Source organism: Pan paniscus, chromosome 16 (assembly GCF_029289425.2).
Source record: "Pan paniscus chromosome 16, NHGRI_mPanPan1-v2.0_pri, whole genome shotgun sequence".
Taxonomy (NCBI): Eukaryota; Metazoa; Chordata; class Mammalia; order Primates; family Hominidae; genus Pan; species Pan paniscus.
In genome coordinates this window covers 6974160-6999085 of record NC_073265.2, presented here as the reverse complement: position 1 = coordinate 6999085, position 24926 = coordinate 6974160, and the positions used below count along the sequence as shown (strand labels likewise).

The 24926-nt window shown below is 39.8% G+C and overlaps 1 protein-coding gene across 3 annotated transcripts in view; it reads right to left on the bottom strand.

Moving 5' to 3' along the window:
* The window catches only part of LOC100976978 (E3 ubiquitin-protein ligase HERC2), a 209560-nt gene that overhangs the window by 171990 nt on the left and 12644 nt on the right, over positions 1-24926 (bottom strand). For 2 of the 3 annotated variants that reach the window (XM_034938387.3, XM_034938388.3), the window contains exons 3-4: positions 16257-16371; positions 9768-9902 (exon numbers count right to left, since the gene is read on the bottom strand). The exons of the other annotated variant lie outside the window; for it this stretch is intronic. In XM_034938387.3, coding sequence (XP_034794278.3) covers positions 9768-9902; positions 16257-16371 — 250 coding nt within the window. The remainder of the gene's footprint in view (positions 1-9767; positions 9903-16256; positions 16372-24926) is intronic. 3 annotated transcript variants of the gene reach the window in all.

Sequence of the window (24926 nt, the reverse complement as noted above, 5' to 3'; positions counted from 1 at the left end):
GCAAGAGACATAAATCTACAGATCTAAGGTAAGCAAACCCTAAACAGGATGAACCCAAAGAAATCCAAACTAAGACATATAATAATCAAACTCCAAAAAACAAAAGACAAAACATTTCAAAAGCCACTAAACAAAAACTGCCTTAACTATCGTGCATTAGCAAGTCAAATGACAGCGAATTTCTCATCAGAAACCATGGAGCCCAGCTGAAAGTACAAAATATTTTTCAAACAATGAAAAGAACCATTAACCCAGAATTCTTATATCCAGCAAAAATGTCCTTCGGGAATGAAAAGGAAAGCAAAACATTCTCAGAGGAAGTGAAACAGGATTTGTCACCAGAAGACCCACACCAAAGGAAGGCTAATGGAAGTTCTCTAAGCAGAATGGCAACCATCAAAGAAAACCCTGGAACTTCCGGAAGGAGGAGATGACAAGCACACCAATGCATAAATACAATAGACTTTTCCCTCACCTCTTGACTTTGCTAAATTACGTCTGAAGGTTCAACCAAAAATTATAACATTGTCATATGCGGTTATCAATGTAAGTAAATGAAATATTTAAGGCAAGTATGTTATGAACAGGAGAACATAAAGGAACGTCAAGGGAGGTAGTTTCTATATCCCTGAAGCTGGTAAATGACAACACCAGGTACAATCTGATAAGTGTTCATATATACACAGGTTGAGTGTCCCTTATAAAATGCTCAGGAGCACAAGTGTTCCAAATTTCAGATTTTTATCAGATTTAGGAATATTTGCATATAAATGAGATATTTTGGGGATAGGACCCAAGTCTAAATACATTCATTTATGTTTTATATATAACTTATACACAGAGCCTGAAGGTAATTTTATACAGCATGCTTAATAATTTTGTGCATGAAACAAAGTTCGTGCTAAGTACTTATGAATGGAATTTTCAATTTGGGGGCATCATGCTGGAGTGCCAAAAAGTTTCAAATTTTGGGGCATTTCAGATTTTGGATTTTGGGTTTAGAGATGCTCAATCTGTATGTAACATATTACCTAGAAAAGCCACTAAAGAAGCTATACAAAAAGATACACTCTAAAACACTACAGATAAAATAGAATGCTAAAAATGGTCAAGTAAACCACAGAGAGACAGGAAGAACCAAACCGAAAAAATGAAAAACAGAAGAAATAGAAAATACAAAACAAAATGGCAGTGTTAAGCCTCAGTTTACTAATAATGACATTAAATTAAATGTAAACAGTCTAAATGCATCAATTAAAAGACAGACACCAGGAGAGCAGACTAGAGAACATGATCCAACTATATGTTGTCCATAAGAAAGTGACTTCAAACAGGCAAACTGAAAATAGAAGTATAGAAAAAAAAAAGATCATGCAAACATTACTGAAAGGACAGCAGAAGTTGGCTACATTTATATCAAATAAAGTAAACTTCAGAGCAAAGATAATTACCAGGAAGGCCGGGCACAGTGGCTCACGCCTGTAATCCTAGCACTTTGGGAGGCCAAGGTGGGTGGATCTCAGGAGTCTGAGACCAGCCTGGCCAACATGGCAAAACCCCATCTCTACTAAAAATACAAAAAGTAGCTAGGTGTGATGGCAGATGCCTATAATCCCAGCTACTCAGGAGGCTGAGGCAGGAGAATCACTTGAACCCGGTGGGCTTGGAGGTTGCAGTGAGCTGAGATCGCGCCACTTCACTCCTGCCTGGGCAAAAGGAGCGAAACTCCGTCTCGGGAAAAAAAAAAAAAAAAAAGATAATTACCAGGAACAGATGGCAACATTACAAAATGAGAACTTGGTCAATCCACCATTAAGACGCAGCAATTCAAAACGTGCATACACCAAACAAACAAAGAAACAATGAATAGAACTGAAAGGAGAAAAAGACATTTATACTTTTATAGTTGGAGACCTCAAAGTCTCTCTCTACAGCTGATAAAATTAGAAGACAGAAAAGCTGCCAGGATATAGAATTCAACATCACCATCAATCAACTGGATCCAATCAAAATTTACAGAACACTCCAGCCAATAACAGCAGAATACATAATCTGTTCAAGCATCCACAAAACAAATACTAAGTTAGAACATATTCTGAGGCATAAAACAAACCTAACAAATTTTTTGAAATTAAAATCACACAGCATATGTTCCCTCAAACAATGGAAACAAATTAGAAGTCAACAAGAGAACAATTACAGGAAAATTGCCTAACTCTCAGAAACTAAACAATAAACTTCTAAATAATCCATGGATCAAAGAGGAAGTCTCAAGGGAAATTTTAAAATATATTCTGAACTGAGAGAAAATGCAAGTACAATACATCAAAATGCATGGGAAAGAGCTACAGTGGGTGATGAGAAATTTACAGCACTAAATAAATGGTACATTAGAAACTTGGAAACAAATCAATAATATAAGTGCCCGCCTCGACAACCTAAAAGAAAGAAAAACAGCAAAATCAACCCAAAAGTAAGCAGAAAAGAAGAAATAATTAAGGGAAGAGTAGAAACAAAGTGTAAACAGAAAACCAATAAACAGTAAAGCAAAAAGCTGGTTCTTTGAAAAGATCAATAAAACTGACAAACCTCTCTAAGCAAGACTGACAAAAAAAAAAAAAGACATAAATTACCAACATTAGTGATGAAACGGACTCTAAAGATACCAAAAAAGATAATTAGGAATTACTAGGAACAACTCTACACATGTAACTTTGACAACTTGGGCAAAATGGACTTATTCCTCAAATAATACAAATTACCACAACTCACCAAATATAAAATAGATCATTTGAATAGCCCTACCACTATCAAGAAAACTGAATTCATAATTCAAAGAATCCGAAAAAAAAGAAATTACCAGACCCAAATGAACTCACTGGATAATTCCATCAAACATTAAAAAAGAATTAACACGGACTCAAAACAATCTCTTCTGGAAACTAGAAGAGGAAAAACTTCCCAATTCATTTTAAGAAGCTAATATTAAGAAGCTAATATTAGAAGCTAATATTAAGAAGCTAATATTAGAAGCTAATATTAAGAAGCTAATATTAGAAGCTAATATTAAGAAGCTAATATTAGAAGCTAATATTAGAAGCTAATATTAAGAAGCTAATATTAGAAGCTAATATTAGAAGCTAATATTAAGAAGCTAATATTAGAAGCTAATATTAACATTTTAAGAAGCTAATATTAGGTACTGTACCTAAAGACAGTACAAACTACAGAACAATATATAGAGAGAGACACAAAAATATACAGCGAATTATTAGCAAGTAGAATTAAACAATATATAAAAAGAATTCCACATCATTGCCAAGTAGTTTCATTCCAGGAATGTAAAGTGGGTTCAACAGTCAAAAATCAATGTAACCCACCCTATTAATAGGCTAAAGAACAAAAATCACATAATTACATATCAATTGATTTAGAAAAAGCAAATGACAAAATTCAATACTCATGAATGATAAAAATTCTCAGAAAATAGCAACAAACGGGAACTTCATCATCTTGATAAACAGCATTTACAACACCTTAAGCTAAAACCTATGCCAAAAACAATGTCAGAAAGGGTCCTCCCAGACCTATTTACACGGCAGAGAGAATCATTAAGAATGATTTAGATAGTTACTAAGAGTTTACTCTCCTAAAAGATTACAACACCCAATGGCCAGCAAGCCCTTTTCGTTAGACAAAAAGAAAAGCTGTGATCTGTCAACACTCTCAGAAGGTTCACTGTGAAATGTGCACTTCTGAACTCCTGCTGAGGGCCTACACGCTGCAACGTTGAGAAGCAAGTGTCCAGAGGTCTCCTTGGAAACATTGCAAAAAAAAATGTGAGGGACTGATGGATGAATAGAGGGACGAAAAGGTGGAGAGAGCGGTGATAAAGCACGTGGGATAATGCCAGCGGCACAGTCTCAGGTGGTGAATATGTGGGTGCGCGCTGTAAAATTCTTTCAACTTTTCTGTATAATTTTTTTCATAATAAAACGTTGGAAAAAAATAAACCTGTGAAAAAGGAAGCTTTAGTCAAACGTATCTAAGCAAAAGAAAAAACAAGTTCTAAATTCCTATGGCTCAAAATTAATGTGTTTTTCTTTTTCGGTTGAGATGAAAGAGCAAAAAACAGAAAAAGGAATGAAAGGAATAGGAGCTATTCTAACAGCTACAAATTCCACCTGCAGTTTGATTAAAGATGGCGTGGCTCAAGAATATGCTTTGAATCCAAGCCCCTTCAAGGCTGCCAGGTAGAGAGTCGGTTCTGCGAAAGCTCTGTACCTGTGAGCAAGCAGAGCTTCCAAGTAAACCCTCTTCATTAAAGCCACCCTGAGTCAATAAGCTGGGCTTTAATCTGAGCAAGAAAGGTGTATTTCGGGTCTAGTTACCCACCCATAACTGTAGGTACTTTGATACCTAGGTGAGGGGAAACAAGGAGAAAGGCAAAACAACAGATTTTTAAAATCACAACAAATGTTTATCAAACATTTGTGCCAGGCACTGACTTAGGAGCTTCAAATGCATTACTTCATGTCAGTTGCACAGCAACTCTCTAAGTACTTTCACTTATTTTATATATAATTTTAATTATTTACATTATATTATACTTATTCCTCTTTTTTTTTTTTTTTTTTGTTTTGAGATGGAGTCTCACCCTGTCACCCAGGCTAGAGTGGTGGTGCAATCTTGGCTCACTGCAAGCTCCGCCTCCTGGGTTCACGCCATTCTCCTGCCTGAGCTTCCCGAGTAGCTGGGACTACAGGTGCCCACCACCACGCCCAGCTAATTTTTTTGTATCTTTAGTAGAGACGGGGTTTCACCGTGTTAGCCAGCATGGTCTCGATCTCCTGACATCATGATCCACCCACCTCAGCCTCCCAAAGTGCTGGGATTAGGCATGAGCCACTGCTCCCAGCCACTTATTCCTACTTTATACATGAGAGGCCCAAGGTGAGACAAAGTGATTTGTGTAGAGTCAGAGATAGAGCCAAAATTGATACCCAGACAGACTGAAAAACTTCTCTGTCAGCAGATCTAGAAACGGTAAAGGGAGATCTTCAAACTGAAGGAAAATGATAACACAAGGCAGCTGGGACAGAAACAAAACCTTAAGTGCCCATAATGGTAAAATGTAAGTTAACATAAAAAACTTTTTTCTGGCCAGCCATAGTGACTATTTGGAAGGCCAAGGCAGGCGGATCAGGAGTTCGAGACCAGCCTGACCAACATGACGAAACCATGTCTCTACTCAAAAATACAAAATTAGCCAGGTGTGGTGGCGCATGCCTGTAATCCCAGCTACTCGGGAGGCTGAGCCAGAATCGCTTGAACCCAGGAGGCAGAGGTTGCAGTGAGCCAAGATCATGCCATTGCACTCCATCCTGGCAGCCTGGCCAACAAGAGCAAAACTCCGTATCAGAAAAAAAAAAAAAAAAAAAAAAAAGAGGCCAGGTGTGGTGGCTCACACCTATAATCCTATAATCCCAGCACTTAAGGGTGGCTGAGGCACGTGGATCACCTAAGGTCATGAGTTCAAGGCGAGCCTGGCAAACACCGTGAAACCCTGTCTCTACTAAAAATACAAAAACATTAGCCAGGCACGGTGGTGCGTGCCTGTAATCCCAGCTACTAGGGAGGCTGAGGCAGGAGACTCACTTGAACCTGCGTGGCGGAGGTTGCAGTGAGCTGAGATTGTGCCATTACACTCCAGCCTGGGCAACAACAGCAAAACTCCATCTCAAAAAAAAAAAAAAAAAGACTTTTTTTTCTCTTTTCAAATTTGAGGGGAAAAAATGTAATTGCCTATTTAAAGCAAAAACAAAAACATCATATTGTGGGGTTTATACCATGTTTCACTTGGACATGACACAGCAACACTACCAACCAAGAACATGTCAGAAGCAGGAAGCTACGGTCAGAGCACTGCCCCGCGGCTCAGGCAGTGTAATACCATTTGAGAGTGGACAGTGACAAGTGAAAGATGTAACTGAAAACGCCAGAGATGATAGATTTAAACCCAAGTAGTCTAAAGATTCCAAATAAAAAACAGAGGTTGCCAGGGTGAATAAAGAAGCAAGACCTAATTATATGATACCTGAAAGAAATGCACTTTACACATACACAAAGGTTGAAAGTGAAAAAAGCTAAACTTGGCAAACACCAAATCAGAAGAAAGGAGAGTAGTCAGACCAAGGTGACTTCACAACAAAGAATGTCACTGGAGATAAAGGGGGTCAAATTTACAAATATGATGTAAAAATCCTAAAAGTGCATGCACCTTATAACATAGTTCTCAAATACATGAAGCAAAACCTGCAGAGCTGAGAGAAAATAATCCATAATTAGCATGAGAGATTTCAATTCTCCTGAGAAGAAAGAGGAACTAAGCAGTGAAATTGCTCTTCATGCCTCCCCAGCATGATGGAGATACTCCTGGGAAATAAAGCCAGTCGCTGGGGCTGATCTCCCCAGAACGCTGAGACTGGCTTCTCTATAAATAAATGACTGGTATTCGCTAAGAGAAGTGTCCTTATCTATGAAATGTTTTTAGCAAGATGTGGTTAGTTTAGGATTGTGTTTGGTAAACATACCTAAAATCCATGGACTTACGGGACATGGCTCCCTGGAAAACGTTCCCTAAGGTGTATAAACTATCTGACTACAAAAGGGAAACACTGCACATCCTTAATGCTCCTTGTGCAGTGAGAGGACGACACACCTCAGTGAGAGGATGACACGCCGCAGTGAAAGGACGACACATCTGAGAGGAAGACACACCTCAGTGAGAGGACTATACACCTCAGTGAGAGGATTACACACCTAAGTGAGAGGACCACACACCTCAGTGAGAGGACAACACACCTCAGTGAGAGGTCTCATCTCTCAGGCGGGGTTCAAAGAGGACGGACCTGCAGGAGTTGCACAGACTCTCCCACATCTCTCCCCACTTTGCCTGAGCACACAAGTGAGGATATAACTTGTATCTTTAAAGTTACTAAATAATCAGGTATGGGTAAGATCTCTGAGATTCATGTCAAACTAATGTAGTAAGCCAACCTTGTGTGTTAGTTCAACTCCTCTCCTAACAGTGAATAGAACAAGTAGGCAGAAAATTATTTCAAGTCAAGGATACCTGAACACTATCAACTTGATCTCATTAAGCTTTACAGAGCAGCAAAACACACTTTTTTTTTTGAGATGTAGTCTCGCTTTGTCACCCAGACTAAAGTGCAGGGGTGCAATCAAGATTACAGGCACCCACCACCACACCCAGCTAATTTTTGTATGTTTCATAGAGACAGGGTTTCACCATGTTGGCCAGGCTGGTCTCGAACTCCTGACCTCAAGTAATCCACCCACCTCAGCCTCCCAAAGTGTTGGGATTACAGGCATGAGCCACCACACCCAGCCACATTCTTATTATGTGTGCATGAAACATTCCACAGAATACACCATATTCTGGGGCTTCAGACAAGCCTCAACATTGAAATCACAGAATATGTTCTCTGACTACAACTAATTTAGAAATTAACAGGAGATATTTGAAAATCCCCAAATACTGGGAAATGAAATAACAATTTCCAAATAATAAGCGGGTAAAAGAAGAAATTAAAAGGGAAATTAGAAAATATTTTCAACTGAATGACGATGAAAATGAATAAACATTTCCAAATTTGTGAAATGTGGCTAAACAATGCTTAGAGGGAAATTTATATTATAGTTTTGAACACTTGTTAGAAAAGACAAAAAATCTAAAGTCAATGATCTAAGCCTTTATCTTAAGAAACTAGGAAAGACAGAAGAGCAAATGGAACCCAAAGCCAGCAGAAAAAAGGAAATAATAAAGAGTAAAGCAGAAATCAATGAAAAAGAAAACAAAATCAATAAAACCAACAACTGGTTCTTTGAAAAAACTCAAATTGATAACTTCTGGGAAGACTGATCCAAACGGAAAGAGAGAAAATACAAGGCACATTTCAGAACATTTCTGGATAACAGGTAGTACATGCTGGTACTTACTACATGCAAGATAATAGCATACGCACTTTGTCTGGCCTACTGTGCTGATCCTATAATAACCTACGAGGTAGGTACTACTATTAACCCCAAATACGAATTTTTTTTTAAGAAACAGAGACCCTGTCACCCAGGCTGGAGTGTAGAGGCACAATCATAGATCACTGCAGCCGCAAACTGCTGGCCTCAAGCAATTCTCTCACCTCAGCATCCCAAAGTGCTGGGATTACAGGCGTGAGCTACCATGGCGGGCGTCACAAATTATTTTTATGTATGTACATTTACATATGTATGTCCATGCAAGGAAAAAAAACCCTGAATATCCACACCGAAGGGATAATAGTGGCTAACTCTTAGAGGAAAACTGAAATTGGGGTGGGCAGTCAGGTGAAATTTCTGCTTTTATAATCTATACATTTTTATAAGAAATATTCTATGTATATTTTTAATTGGAACGAAAATGCATTAGACATTTAAAAAATTGAATTACACAAAAAAAAGTAAGCAAAGAATAAATGTATGGTTTTTACTGGGCTGGATAAAGGGAAGAGATTATGAAAGTCCATCCATGATAAAGAACTCCTATAACCCAAAACAAAAAACTCAATTAAAAAATGGAATTAGCCAGGTGTGGTGGTGCACGCCTGTAGTCCCAGCTACTGGGGAGGCTGAGGCAGGAGAATGGCATGAACCCGGGAAGCGGAGGTTGCAGTGAGCCAAGATCACGCCACTGTACTCCAGCCTGGGCGACAGAACAAGACTCCGTCTCAAAGAAAAAAAAAAAAAAAAAAAAAGGCAAAAGGGCCAGGTGCAGTGGCTCATGCCTGTAATACCAGCACTTTAGGAGGCCAAGGTGGGTGGATCACCTGAGGTCAGGAGTTCAAGACCAGCCTGGCTAACATAGTGAAACTTCGTCTCTACTAAAAATACAAAAAATTAGCCAGGCATGGTGGCGGACACCTGTAATCCCAGCTACTCGGGAGGATGAGGCAGGAGAATCACTTGAACCTGGGAGGTGGAGATTGCAATGAGCCAAGATTGCACCACTGCACTCCAGCCTGGGTAACAAGAGCCAAACTCCATCTCCAAAAAAAAAAAAAAAAAAAAAAAAAAAACAGGCAAAGGATTTGAATAGACATTTCTGCAGTGAATGTATACAAATGGTCAATAAGCATGTAAAAAGATGCTCAGCATGACTAATCAACAGGGAAATGCAAATCAAAACAATGAGATGCTGTACCTACTCACACAAATTAGGATGGCTATCATCAGAAAACAAAAAGTGTTGGTGAGGGTGTGGAGAAATGGGAACCTTAGCATACCGCTGCAAGAATATAAAACAATGTAGCCACTGTGGAAAACAGTTTACTGCTTCCTCAAACAGTTACACGTAGTGCCAGGTGCGATGGCTCACACCTGAAATCGCAGCAACTCAGGAGTGTGAGGCAGGGAGATCCCTTGAAGCCAGGAGTATAAGACCAGCCTGGGCAACACAGTGAGATTCTGTCTCTAATTAGTCAAGCGTGATGGCTGGGCAACAATGTGAATATACTTCATGCCAATGAACTCTATACATAAAAATGGTTAAAACGGTAAGTTTTATGGTATGTATATTTTACCACAATATTTAAATTTTTTATTTACTTTTTTTAAAATTGTTACCAAAAAAATACTAAGAATCCATCCAAGTTATTTAGAAAGGGAGCGTCAGATCAACCTTTCCAAAGTGCCAAAATTCACAAGATTACCTGGTTGCTTGCCCCATACCCAGCTGTCCAGAATTGACTTGGCCCTATATATAGGTGCAGGAGTTTCTTCTTCATCTTTTTTCTCTTTGTCATTCAGATCTTCTTTCTTTGTTCCACTTGGTTCGACACTATCATCTGCAGAATTAAAAATTTTTTAATCTGTAACCGCTTTTCAGAATGCCATACCATTAGTCTCTGCAAATGTCCCTCCCCGAAAAGTTACAACACACATCATTAACTGAATGTTGGACAACTTAAAAATAAAATACATCAATCATACCTCTAACAGACCCAGTATAATTTTCATAAAGAAACCAATATATCGGCCAGGCGTGGTGGCTCACGCCTGTAATCCCAGCACTTTGGGAAGCCATGGCGGGTGGATCACAAGGTCAGGAGATTGAGACCATCCTGGCTAACACGGTGAAACCCCATCTCTACTAAAAATACAAAAAATTAGCCAGCCGTGGTGGCGGGCGCCTGTAGTCCCAGCTACTCAGGAGGCTGAGGCAGGAGAATGGCGTGAACCCGGGAGGCAGAGCTTGCAGTGAGCTGAGATCACGCCACTGCACTCCAGCCTGGGTGACAGAGCGAGACTCTGTCTCAAAAAAAAAAAAAAGAAAAAAGAAACCAATATAACAAATTATTTAAAGCATGTCTTCCAAAGTGATATTCCATCTACTTCCTAGTACATTTCTCAACTGAGAAACTTAAGTCTTTGATATTTACCTACTTCAATTTCACACCAATTGCTTTTATCCAGTGAGTCCCAATGCTTGTGCACCCATGGGAAAAGGGAGGGTGCAGAACAGGAGTATGATTCAAAAATCTTTTAACTCTTTACAAGGCCCTACTCCACTGCCAACTGGGAAGCACTGCTATGCAGGGGCACTGTGACTGACAGCATAATTCAAGAGCACTGGGAAACAAAGGAAAAGCTGAGAAAAATCACTTTAGGCCACTGACAATGTAAAGTTTCAGTCAAAAACAACTGTCATAAAACTCCTTACATAGTAAGCGAAGAGAAGACAGAACTAACCTTAACCTTGAAGTGTAAACACGTTCCATCACAGAAGGCTGTGACTAAATGTCTAACAACATAATTAGAAAAATGTATCTCAATCGGTGAAAGACACGATATCCCATCCAGATTACAAATAATGACTATCTAAAAATCTCGAAGGAAACAGTTCCTCTGTTTACAACATTTCTGACACCAAATGCATGGACTTTTGCACCAAGTAATTCTCCAGTTCTCTGCGACACCCAGCTGTGTGTCCCACAGTGCAATTCAATTCTGAAACTAACTACCTAGAATTAGCACAGACCCCACAGGTTAATAACAGGAGAGAAAAGGTGAATGCTGAAAAAAATATCCAAAGAACTAATGGCTGAAAACTTCCTAGGTTCAGCGAATGACATAAACCCAGGCAGATTGAAGAATCTGCACAAAGCCCACACAAGATAAATCCAAAGGAAGCCATGACGAGGCACATCATAATCAACTGCTAAACACTAAGGACAAAACCTTTTGAAAAGTGCCACGGAAAGTAGATACAGAAGAATGTCTCGTGTGGCCTGAAATTAAGACTAAATATTACGTGCTGCCTTGACATTGGTAAAATCAAGAAGGCCTCAAATAGCCTAACCACAAGGTCTCCCCTGAGTTCTGCTCTCACGGATAAGATCCCAAAGCCAAACAACCTCCTTATCGCGGAGACCCGACCCCAGCCTGCTCATCCCTGCCGGCCCAGAGTTATTCAAACAAGCCAGTCACATCTTCCCATGGGAAGCAAGGTCACCTCACCCTGTTCTTACTACAAAATGTGCCTCCCACAGCTCCTCGTGGTTCACTCTGTTCCCAAGTGCAGCCCCCATGTGGCATGCAGTGTCCCCCACCCCCAGGGCTGTGAGCATGCATGACTAATAAACTGCTATTTCATCTGTCCAGTGTCAGTGTCCTACGTTCAGCCATCCCATATCCCTAGGGCAGGAATCTTCTAGGGTTATAAACAGAACTTTAATCAACCTCTCCTTGGTTATTTTACTGGTTCCATGATACAGCTTTTTCTGTGCAAAAGATCTGAACAGAAACTCACAGAGGATACAAGAGTGGCAAAAAAGAACATGATATTCAGCATTGTTAGCCATTACAGAATTGCAAATTAAAACCACAATGAGATCCCACTAGACTTGTTAGAATGGCTCAACTAAACAACACTGATAATACCAAGTGCTAACAAAGACACAGACCAAGAGAAATGTTACAGATTGCCAGTGGGAATGCAAACTAAAACAGCCTCCAGTTTACCAAGGTAGACACCTTGGGTCACAGAATACAGAGTAGAACCCAGCCAGGAACACAGCTCAGGTGAGAACACAGGTGCTGGTTCTAAAGGCCAGACTCTGTCCTACGTGTGTGTGAGGGGGAGTCGGGGGGAGGCGGTGGGGGGGTCACTAACCACAGCCCACAGGACAAACCCAGCCCACAGCCTCTTTGTGTATGGTCTGAAAACAGGGAAAGTATTTTACTTTTGTTGTTCTTTTGAGACAGAGTCTTGACTCACCACAACCTCTGCCTCCCAGGTTCAAGTGATTCTCCCAAGTTCAAGTGATTCTCGTGCCTCAGCCCCCAAGGAGCTGGGATTACAGGCGTGCATCACCATGCCCGGCTAATTTTTTGTTTTTAGTAGAGATGGGGTTTCACCATGTTGGCCAGGCTGGTCTCGAACTCCTGACCTCAGGTGATCCGCCTGCCTCGGCCTCCAAAAGTGCTGGGATTACAGGTGTGAGCCACCACGCCCAGCCACCGTATTTTATAGTTTTTAATAATTGAAACATAATCAAAAGAAAAACAGTATTTTGTGACTTGCAAACATTCTGTGGACTTCATCTTTTCGTGTCCATAAATAAAGTTTACAGAATGAACGTCCCCTGCCCGCTGACGTAGTATTGTCTGTGGCTACTCTGGCACTACAGCTGCAAGGTCCCATGGCTATGACAGAGACCATAGGGTCCACTGAGACCTTAAAATATTTACTATCTGGCCCTTTACAGAAAGTAGGCCACCCCCACCCTACATCTGGCTATAAATTTTACATATTTGACAAATTCTGAGACCCTGTCTCAGAAAATAAAATGAAATATTCATAGTCTTAATAATGGAAAACAAAAACATTTATTGAATGTCAAAATATCTCCCTAACACCCCGAATCAGTTGGGATCTACATAAAAAACAATTATGCTCTGCTTTCCAATCATGATTTTTAAAAGAACAAAGGACAAAAAAATTCATCAAATGTGGGCCGGGCATGGTGGCTCACACCTGTAAACCCAGCACTTTGGGAGGCCGAGGTGGGCAGATCATGAGGTCAGGAGTTCAAGACCAGCCTGACCAAGATGGTGAAACTCCGTCTTTATTAAAAATACAACAATTAGCTGGGCATGGTGGAGGGTGCCTGTAATCCTAGCTACTCAGGAGGCTGAGGCAGAGAACTGCTTGAACCGGGGAGGCAGTGGTTGCAGTGAGCCAAAATCATGCTGCTGCACTCCAGCCTGAGCGACAGAACAAGACTCCCTCTCGAGAGGAAAAAACACACAAAAAATATTCATCAAATGTAATGAATAAAACATATACTTTGGATTTTGCCATGTACTTAGCTTTTCTTAGAGCACCTTTTAGAACTACTGTTTCACAGAAAACACTTTGGGAAACGTTTTAATTTATAAACAAATACTGGAGGGCTAGGAAGAAGAGGTTAAAACTTTTTAAAACATACAGAATGAATTACTGATACATAAAAAAAAAAAAAAAAAGGTTGCTGATTCCTGTCTTGGAAGACACTGTCATATGGACACTCTTAGCCTCAGCATCCAGAGGTCCAGAAAGGGAAAATTTCAAGTCAGAGAGAATTCTATATATACCATTTACTTGGAACATTCAGCCCTCAAAATCCCAACATCATGACCTCAGTTTCAACACAATTGTCCTTAGTCCTTATGTCACTGCTTTTGGTGCTACCTGTTGTCAAGGCAGTGGAAGCCAGTGATGCAACTGCTCTCTCGTTAAAAGGTGTGGTTCTCAGTATTACAGGCGTTTGTACTTGCTTGCGAGTATACGCACGAAAGATAAAAATGAACAGATGTGACTTTGAAGGGCCTAATGAATGAAACTTCACCCTGAAAACCTTTGTGCTACTGAAACTAAATGTAAGCTTTGGTGTCCGAAAGTTTCCAAGAATTAGTAAGTAGGAGAGTTTTACTTTCTGAGTTGATTCCATGAAATGGGAACAAATTGGTACATAAATGGATTTTGCCCAGAATCCTAGGAAATCGCCACTGTTCAGTCGTAATCACTGCCTCCTAAATCACTGAGTCTGTTCTCTGTATTTTTATTAGACTTTTGTCATCTCCCAAATTTAGATATCCAATAGTCAGCCAAAAAGGGAAACTTTTATCTCTGGAAAGAAAAAAAATCACTTAGAAAAATGTATTCAGTGTAGCTAATACTGAAATGGAGAAAAGACTTAATGTTAAAGAAAAAAAAACACTACAGACATTGACATGGAAAAGAGATTTAATGTTAAAAAAAACTTTATATTAACTGAGTAACACCTCCTGATGAGAAGTGCTATATTAAATATAAACCCATTATGTTGTTTAAAAAAAAAAAGATGAAAATCAAAAGCACTAAACAGAGTGAAAGAAGCCAGACACAGAAGAACCCGACTACATGATTCCATGTATGCAGTTCTAGAACAGGCGCAATTTGTCAATGCTGGAGAAACATCAGGCCAGCTATTGCCTCTGGGAAGAAGGGGCAGGACACCAGAGAACTTTCTGAGCAAGACTCATGATAAAGATGTGGGTTACACGGGTTACATTTGTCAAAACTTGTGAAATGGTAAACTCAAAATAGATACATTTCATTATATATAAATTTTACCTGAAAGTCAAAAACAAAGTTGAACTAGAATTAATTACATACATGAGTGTCTAAGGAGCTAGGTGAGACAAACGGTGGATGGACAGACAGCAGGATGTGGAGCCAAATACGGTGGCAGAACATGGAGGTGGGTCTGCAGCCACTCACTGTACACGTCTGTCAGTTATTGTGTGTGTGTGTGTGTGTGTGAATATTTTCAAACAAATATAAAAAATAAATTAAAAACACAGGTAACTCTGCTTGACACTGAAACTGAAAAGGGAGACTAATACTTTTTCCCATGGTTTGTTTTGTGTTTTTTGTTTTTTGTTTTTTTGAGATGGAGTCTCACTCTGTCACCCAGGCTGGAGTGCAGTAGCACAATATCTGCTCACTGCAACCTCCACCTCCCGGCTCCAAGCAATTCTCCTGCCGTGCCCTCCCAAGTAGCTGGGATTACAGGTGCCCGCCACTATGCCTGGCTAATTTTTGTATTTTTTAGTAGAGACGGGGTTTCACCATGTTGGCCAGGCTGGTCTCAAACTCCCAACCTCAAATGATCTGCCTGCCTCAGCCTCCCAAAGTGCCGGAATTACAGGCATGATCCACCACGCCCGATCCCCATGTATTTTCAAGTGGACACCATCCCAATTCATTCCACAAAAGAAGAAGAAATACTTGCCAGGCACAGTGGCTCACGCCTATAATCCCAGCACTTTGGGAGGCTGAGGCAGGCGGATCACGAGGTCAGGAGATTGAGACCATCCTGGCTAACACGGTGAAACCCTGTCTCTACTAAAAAATACAAAAAATTAGCCGGGCGTGGTGGCGGGCGCCTGTAGTCCCACCTACTTGGGAGGCTGAGGCAGGAGAATGGCATGAACCCGGGAGGTGGAGCTTGCAGTGAGCTGAGATCGCGCCACTGCACTCCAGCCTCAGCAACAGAGCAAGACTCCTTCCCCCCAAAAAAAAAGAAGAAGAAATACTTTCTTCAGACTAATGCTCTCCCAACTGAGCTATTTCAACTTAGAATAAATACTTTCTAAAGTGGTAGCTTTATCCACGTTGATGACTCTCAAGCAGGGGGACCAACGAACTTCAACAATGGTTCTCAACCAAGGATCTTTTCAGATTCAACAAGTTTAGGGTGTATACAAGCAACCATTTTTTTAAACCTCAATGGGGACTCTGAAACACAGCCACTGTTATGAACAACATAATGATAGTCTTATTGAGCATGCAAAACTACAACGCTAAATAAGATTGTTCAATGGCATTTCCTTGCAGGCCAAAGGCTTCCAATAAGTGTTTAATACACCCCCAAAGAACACCACAAATGCGGCAAGATGGTTTTGCAATAAAAATGCCTTCAATTCACGTAAAACAATAAAATCCGGGCAGCTTGTATTAACTACCATTTTAGACAACAATCTCCAAAGTAAAAAGCAAAACTTCAAAGAGTTAAGCTCAAAGCTCCTGTTCCTATAGCACATTACAAAATTTCTATAAAATGCATTTTATAATGGTCTTTACCAAATAAAAAACACTAGTTAAAGGCCCTTACCTTTTCTAGGAGGGAGCTCTCCGTTCTGGGTTGATTCTGTTCCAGTGTATACAATTTCTCCATCTTTAACCATTTCATTCCACAGACCACAGAGCCCATCTCTTGTGAATGCAAGCTGGCAATGATAAACGAGATAAGCTTACAGAGTGCTCACACTCACATTGCAATTTTTAAAGAATGATATGGGAAAAAAATCTCAATCCCCCTTATGTATTCCATCATTCGGTAATAAAATCAATGATTTACTGAATTAGTGATTTAATCATTTTACATTTCATGAAAGTCATCCAAGAAATATAAATGAAAAGGTGCATAATAGTATAAATACTATGCTACCTCTTATGTAACATACAAGAAAAATGACACGTGGCCGGGCGAGGTGGCTCATGCTTGTAATCCCAGCACTTTGGGAGGCCGAGTGGGGCACATCACGGGGGATCAGGAATTTGAGACCAGCCTGGCCAACACGGTGAAACCCCGTCCCAACTAAAAATACAAAAAATTAGCCAGGCGTGGTGGCGGGCGCCTGTAATCCCAGCTACTCAGGAAGCTGAGGCAGGAGAATTGCTTGAACCCAGGAGGCAGAGGTTGCAGTGAGCCGAGATCGCACCACTGCACTCAGCCTGAGTGACAAGAGCGAGACTCGGTGTTAAAAAAAAAAAAAAAAGAAAAGAAAAGAAAAAAAAGACACACACACAAACACACACACGTGCATGTGCTCTGAAAAGATAAACCAAAAGCAAGTACCAATGACTACCTACGGGGAAATGGGGAGGGGACATGGACAAAGGCAGCAGGACCAGAAAAAGCAACAATATTGTGAGTATACTTTATATGTCTTTACTTCTGAAACATACATGACTTTCATCCTCAAAAATTAAAATTAAATCATAAAAAAGCAAAACCTACAACTGGCAACAAGCAAATTAACCCATGCACATACAAAGAAAAGTATGTCAAGGGACTTTTGAACTACATATCATTAATAGAATATACTATAATGAAAAATAAAATATTTATCGGTATTGATAACACTGTCACAATTTTAGAACTACTTCATGTTGCACAATAAAGCAGTGTAAATACAATAAAACATGTTTATGATAAAGTATTAAATGTTCTTAGAAATTAAGGTTTTAGGCCGGCCACGGTGGCTCACATCCGTAATCCCAGCATTTGGCAGGCCAAGGCAGGTAAATCACTTGAGGTCAGGAGTTCATGACCAGCCTGGCCAACACGGTGAAACCCCATCTCTACTAAAAATACAAAAAATTAGCCGGGTGTGCTGGTGCATGCCTGTAATCCCAGTCACTCGGGAGGCTGAAGCAGAAGACTAGCATGAACCCAGGAGGCAGAGGTTTCAGTGAGCCGAGATTATGTCACTGCGCTCCAGCCTGGGTAAACAGAACGAGACTCCATCTCAAAAAAAAAAAATTAAGGTTTTCAGTGGAAAAGAGGAAAAAAAATCAAAGAAATTTTGAAAAACAACTTAAATTGGAAATCTATGAACTTTATTTTTGAATATATTTGCTTACTCTGTTTTTTAAAGGACTAGAATCAAAGGCAATCTGACAGCGGCACCCAGATTTTGGTCTCTCAGAACCATTTCCCGATAAAAGACGCTAGGGCTCTTCAGAAAATAAGTAGATTCAAGGGCCAGGGCAGACAAAGATGAGCCTGTTTCCTCAAAGAAAAAGCTGTTTCCTCAAACATGGCCAGGTGCGGTGGCTCACGCCTATAATCCTAGCATTTTGGGAGGCTGAGGCGGGCAGATCACTTGAGGTCAGGAGTTTGAGACCAGCCTAGCCAACATGCTGAAACCCCGTCTCTTCTAAAAATACAAAAATTAGCTGGGCATGGTGGCAGGCGCCCATAATCCCAGCTACTTGGGAGGCTGAGGCAGGAGAATAGCCTGAACCCAGGAGGCCAAGGTTGCAGTGGGCCGAGACTATGCCACTGCACTCCAGCCTGGGTGACAGAGCAAGACTTTACCTCAAAAAAAAAAAAAAAAAAGCAGCTGTTCAAAGACTGATAGGGACTCCTGGCCAAATTTATAATAATTATAATAACTGTGAGCATCAAAATCAAAAACGCCTTTGCTTGTCAACATTTGTGAGTCAGAAAAGGCTTCCCAGAACAGGAAAAGGGAGCATTTCAGACACTGGGGGAAGGCATCCATTCTGAAAACTGCGTATGCGACAGAAGCTCTCTTGTCTGGCAAAAAAAAAAAAAAAGCCATTTTTAATTAAAAGAGACACAGATGTTTGCCCATCTTTTTTTTTTTTTTTAAACTTCTGTGGATACACACTAGTTGTATGTATATATATATGGGTTATATACTCTATCTAACTTTTTTTTTTTTTTTGAGACGGATCTCGTTCTGGCACTAAGCTGGAGTGCAGTTGTGCAATCTCAGCTCACTGCAACCTTTGCCTTCTGGGTTCAAGGGTTTCTCCTGCCTCAGCCTCCAGAGTAGCTGGGACTACAGGCTCACACCACCACACCCAGCTAATTTTTGTATTTTTGGTAGAGATGGGGTTTCACCGTGTTGGCCAGGATGGTCTGGGTCTCTTGACCTCATGATCCACCTGCCTTGCCCTCCCAAAGAGCTGGGATTACAGGCGTCAGCCACTGTGCCCAGCCCTAACTCCATTTTTATACCCATTAACCATCCGCACTTCACCCCCACTTTATCCTTCCCAGTCTCTGATAACCATCATTCTACTCTATCTCCATGAGTTCAATTACTTTCATTTGCTTAGCACCTACAAATAAGTGAGAACATGCAAAGTTCGATTTTCTGGGTCTGGCTCATGACATTCGGTTCCTGACTTAACATAACGACCTCCAGTTCTATCCATGTTGTTGCAAACGGCAGTATCCCATTCTTTTTTATGGTTGAATAGTACTCCATTGAGTATATATACCACGTTTTCTTCATCCATTCATCTGCTGGGAACACTTAGGTTGCTTCCAAATCTTGGCTATTGAGAATAGTGCTGCAATAAACATGAGAGTGTACCTATTTCTTCAACATACTGATATTCTTTCCTCTGGCTATATACCTACCAGTGGGATTGCTGAATCATATGATAGTCCTATTTTTAGTTTTTTGAGGAACCTCCAAGCTAATCTCCATAATGGCTGTGCTAATTTACATTCCCACCAACAGTGCACAAGGGTTCCCTTTTCTCTATATTCTTGCCAGCATTTGTTCTTGTCTTTTGGATATAAGCCATTTTAATTAGGGTGAGATAATATCTCATTATAGTTTTGATTTGCATTTCTCTGATGACCAACCATGTTGAGCACCTCTTCGTATTGCCTGTTTGTCATTTGTATATCTTCTTTTGAGAAATGTCTATTCAAATCTTTTGCCCATTCTTATTGGATTATTATATTTTTTTCTTATAGAGTTGCTTAAGCTAATTATATATTCTGGTTATTAATCCCTTGTCAGATGGGTAGTTTGCAAATATTTTCTCTCATTCTGTGGGCTGTCTCTTCATTTTGTTGATTGTTTCCTTTGCTGTGCAGCTTTTTAACTCAATGTGATCCCACTTGTCCATTTTAGCTTTGGTTGCCTGTGTTTACGAAGTATTACTCAAGAAATCATTACCCAGTGCAATGTCCTGGAGAGTCTCCCCAATGTTTTCTTTTAGCACTTTCATAGTCTGAAGTCTTAGGTTTAAGTCTTTACTCCATTTTGATGTGATTTTCGTGTATGGTGAGAGAGAGCGGTCTAGTTTCATTTTTCTGCATATGGGTGTCCCATTTTCCCAGCACCATTTATCAATGAGGCTATCCTTTCCCTCATGTATCCTCCGGGCACCTCTGTCAAAGGTGAGTTCACTGTAGATGTATGGATCTGTTTCTGGGTTCTCTATTCTGTTCCATTGGTCTAGGTGTCTGTTTTTATACCAGTACCATGCTGTTTTGGTATACCTTTCTAGTAAACTTTGCACTTGATCTAAGCCAAAAAAGACCAGGAAGTGACTGTAGTATAATTTTAAGTCAGGTAATGCAGTTTCTCCAGTTTTGTTTTTTGCTCAGGATGGCTTTGGCTATTCTGTCTCTTTTGTGATTCCATACAAATTTCAGGATTTTTTTTTTCTATTTCTGTGAAGAATGTCATTGGTATTTTGATAGGGATTACATTGAACCTGTAGATTGCTTTGGGTAGTACAGACATTTTAACAATATTGATTCTTCCAATCCATGAACACTGAGTATCTTTTCCTTTTTTGTGTGTCTTCTTCAATTTTCTGCATCACTGTTTTACAGTTTTCGTGGTAGAGATCTTTTCACTTCTTGGGTTAGTTTTATTCCTACGTATTTTACTTTATTTGTAGCTATTATAAATGGAATTATTTTTCTTGATTTTTCATATTGTTCACTGTTGACATATAGAAATGCTACTGATTTGGCCGGGCACAGTGGCTCATACTTGTAATCCCAGCACTTTGGGAGGCCGAGGCAGGCGGATCACCTGAGGTCAGGAGTTCAAGACCAGCCTGGCCAATGTGGTGAAACCCTGTCTCTACTAAAAATACAAAAATTAGCCAGGCCTGGTGGCAGGCGCCTGTAATGCCAGCTACTCAGGCGGCTAAGGCAGGAGGATCGCTTGAACCCAGGAGGCAGAGGTTGCAGTGAGCCGAGATTGCGCCATTGCTTTCCAGCCTGGGCCACAGAGTGAGACTCCATCTCAAAAAAAAAAAAAAAAAAAAAAAACAGAGAGAGAAATGCTACTGATTTTTGTATGTTAATTTAGTATCCTGCAATTTTACTGAATTTATCAGTTCTAATCATTTTTTGGTGGAGTTTTTAGGTTTTTCCAAATATAACAATCATCTGCAAACAAGAATAACTTGGCATCTTCATTTCCAATTTGGATGCCCTTTATTTCTTCTTCTTTTTTTTTTTTTTTTCTGAGATGGAGTCTTGCTCCATAGCCCAGGCTGGAATATAGCAGCACAATCTCAGCTCACTGCAATCTCCACCTCCGGGGTTCAAGTGATTTCCCTGCCTCAGCCTCCCGAGTAGCTGGGACAACAGACACCCGCCACCACGCCTAGCTAATTTTTATATTTTTAGTAGAGACAGGGTATCACCATGTTGGCCAGGCTTCAAACTCCTGACCTCAAGTGATCCACTCACCTCAGCCTCCCAAAGTGCTGGGATTACAGGTGTGAGCCACTGCACCCGGCCTTTCTCTCTCTTATCTGACTCCTCTAGCAAGGGCTTCCATTATTATATTGAATAACAGTGGTGACAGTGGGCATCCTTGTCTTGTTCCAGATCTTAGAGGAAAGGCTTTCAGTTTTTCACCTTTCAGTATGATACTAGCTGTGTGTCAGTTGTATATGGCTTTTATTGCGTTGAGGTGTGTTCCTTCTATAACCAGTTTTTTGGGGGTTTTTATCATGAAAGGATGTTGAATTTTATCAAATGCCTTTTCAGCATGAATTTAAATGATCACATGGTTTTTTATCCTTCATTCTATTGATATGATGTATCAAACTCATTGATTTGGATATGGTGAACCATCCTGGCATCCCTGGGATAAACCGCACTTTGGTCATGATGAATGATGTTTTTAATGTGTTGTTGAATTCGGTTTGCTGGTATTTTGTTGGGTATTTCTGCATCAATGTTCATCTGGGATACTGGCCTGTTTTGTTTTTTTGATTATGTCTTTGTCTGGTTTTGGTATCAGGGTAATATTGGCCTTCTACAATAAGTTTGGAAGTATTCCCTCCTCCTCTATTTTTCAGAATAGTTTCACTAGGATTGGTAATAGTTCTTCTTTAAATGTTTGGTAAAATTCAGCAGTGAAGTCACCGGGTCCTGGGGTTTTTCTTTGCTGGGAGACTTTTTATTATTACAGTTTCAATCTCATTACCTGTTATTGGTATGTTCAGGTTCTGGATTTCTTCATGGTTCAAACTTGGAAGGCTGTATGTGCCTGTGAAATTATCCATTTCTTTTTCCTTCTTGTTTTGAAGACACAGTCTCACTCTGTCACCCAGGCTGGAGTGCAGTAACATGATCTCAGCACACTGCAACCTCCACCTCCCAGGCTCAAGTGATTCTCGTGCCTCAGCCTTCCAAGTGGCTGGAATTGCAGGCACGCAAAACCACACCTGGTTAATGTTTGTATTTTTAGTAGAGATGGAGTTTCACCATGTTGGCCAGACTGGTCTCGAACTCCTGACCTCAAGTGACCCACCCGCCTCAGCCTCCCAAAGTGCTGGGATTACAGGCATGAGCCACCACGCCCGGCCTGCAAACTTACCTATTTCTTCCACGTTTCCCAATTTATTGACATATAGCTGTTCGTAGTCTCTAATGACCCTTTGAGTTTCTGCAATATCAGTTGTAATGCCTACTTTTTCACCTCTGATTTGGGTCTTCTTTTTCTCTTAGCCTGCCTGAAGGCTTGTCAATTTATCTTTTAGAAAAACCAACTTTTCATTTCATTGATCTTTTGTATTATTTTCTTCATTTCAACTCCATTTTATTTCTGCTCTAATTTTTATTATTTCTGTCCTTAAAATTATGGGTTTGGTTAGCTCCTTCTTTTCTAGTTCTTTAAGATGTATCATTAGGTTATTTATTTGAAGTTTTTCTACTTTTTTGATTTTCCTCTTAGTACTGCTTTCACTATATCCCACAGATTTCGTATGCTGTGTTGCCATTGCCATTTGTTTCAAGAAACTTTAATTTCATTCTTAATTTCTTCACTGACCTGTTGGTCATTCAGGAGCATATTGTTTAATTCCCATGTGTTGGTGGAGTTTCCAAAATTCCTCGTTATCAATTTTTAGTTACAGTCCATGTGATCAGAGAAGATACTTAACATAATTTTTTTAACTTTTATATGGCAAAAGAGGAATCTAGCTTCATTCTTCTGCATATGAATATCAAGTTTTCCCAGCACCATTTATTGAAGAGATTGTCTTTTCCCCAGTGTATGTTCTTGGTACCTTTGTCGAAAATGAGTTCACCGTAGATGTGTGGATTTGTTTCTGGATTCTCCATTCTGTTTCGTTGGTCTGTGTCTGTTTTTATGCTAGTACTATGCTGTTTTCATTACTATAGCTCTGTAGTATAATTTGAAGTCAGGTAATCTGATTCCTCCAGTTTGTTTCTTTTCAATTATGAGAGCTTCGGCTATTCTGGGTCTTTTGTAGTTCAACATGAATTTTAGGATTTTTTTTTTTCTGTTTCTGTGAAGAATGTCATTGGTATTTTGCTAGGGATTGCACTGAATCGGTAGATTGCTTTGGGTAGTATGGACATTTTAACAATATTGATTCTTCCAATCCATGAAGAAATATTTTTCCATCTTTTGTGTCCTCTTTAATGTCTTTCATCAGCGTTTTAGAGTTTTCATTACAGAGATCTTTGTAATTATCTTTTTTGGTTACTTCCCAGGTATTTAATTTCATGTGTGGCTACTATAAATGGGATTACTTTTCTAATTTCTTTTTCATATTGTTTACTGTTGGCACACAGAAATGCTACTGATTTTTGTATGTTGATTTCGTATACTGCAATTGTATTGAATTTATCGGCTCTAATCATTTTCTTGTGGAGTCTTTAGGTTTTTCCAAATATAAGATCATATCATCTGCAAACAAGGATAATTTGACCTCTTCCTTTCCAATGTGGAGGCCTTTTATTTCTTTCTCTTGTCTGATTGCTCTAGCAAGAACTTCCAGTACTATGTTGAATAACGGTGGCCACACTGAGCATCCTTGTCATGTTCCAGATCTTAGAGGAAAGACTTTCAGTTTTTCACCATTCAGTATGATACTAGCTGTGGGTCTGTCATATACGGCTTTTATTATGTTGAGGTATGTTTCTTCCATAACCAGTTTTAAGAGATTTTATCATGAAAGGATGTGGAATTTTATCAAATGCCTTTTCAGCATCAATTGAAATAATCACATGGTTTTTATCCTTCTGTTGACATGATGTATCACATCAATTGATTTGCATATGTTGAACCATCCTTGTACTCCAGGGATAAACCCCACTTGGTCACAATGAACAATCTTTCTAACGTATTGCTGAATTTGGTTTGCTAGTATTTTGTTGAGGATATTTGCATCAATATTCATCAGAGACATTGGCCTGTAGTATTCTTTCCTTGATGTGTCTTTGTCTGCTTTTAGTATCAAGGTTTGAATTTTTAATGACTTATTTTGTGGCCTAACATACGGTCTAACCTTGAGGACGATCCATGTGCTAAAGAGAACAATGTAAATTCTGCAGCCATCAGATGAAATGTTCTAGAAATATCTATTAAATCCATTTGGTCTACAGTGCAGATTAAGTTTGATGTTTCTTCGTTAATTTTGTCTGGATGATCTGATCTGTCCAATGCTGAAAGTGGAGTGTTGAAGCCTCCATCTATTAATGTATTAAGGCCTATCTCTCTCTTTAGCTGTAATATTTGTTTTATGTATCTGGGTGCTCTAGTGTTGAGTGCATATATACATATATTTATAATAGTTATAGCCTCTTGCTGAATTGGCCCCTTTATCATTACATAATGACTTTTTTGGTCTCCTTTTATAGTTTTGGTCTTGAAATCTATTTGGTCTGATATAACCACTATGCTCTTTTTTGATTTCCATTTGCCTCTCCCTTTTTCCATCCCCC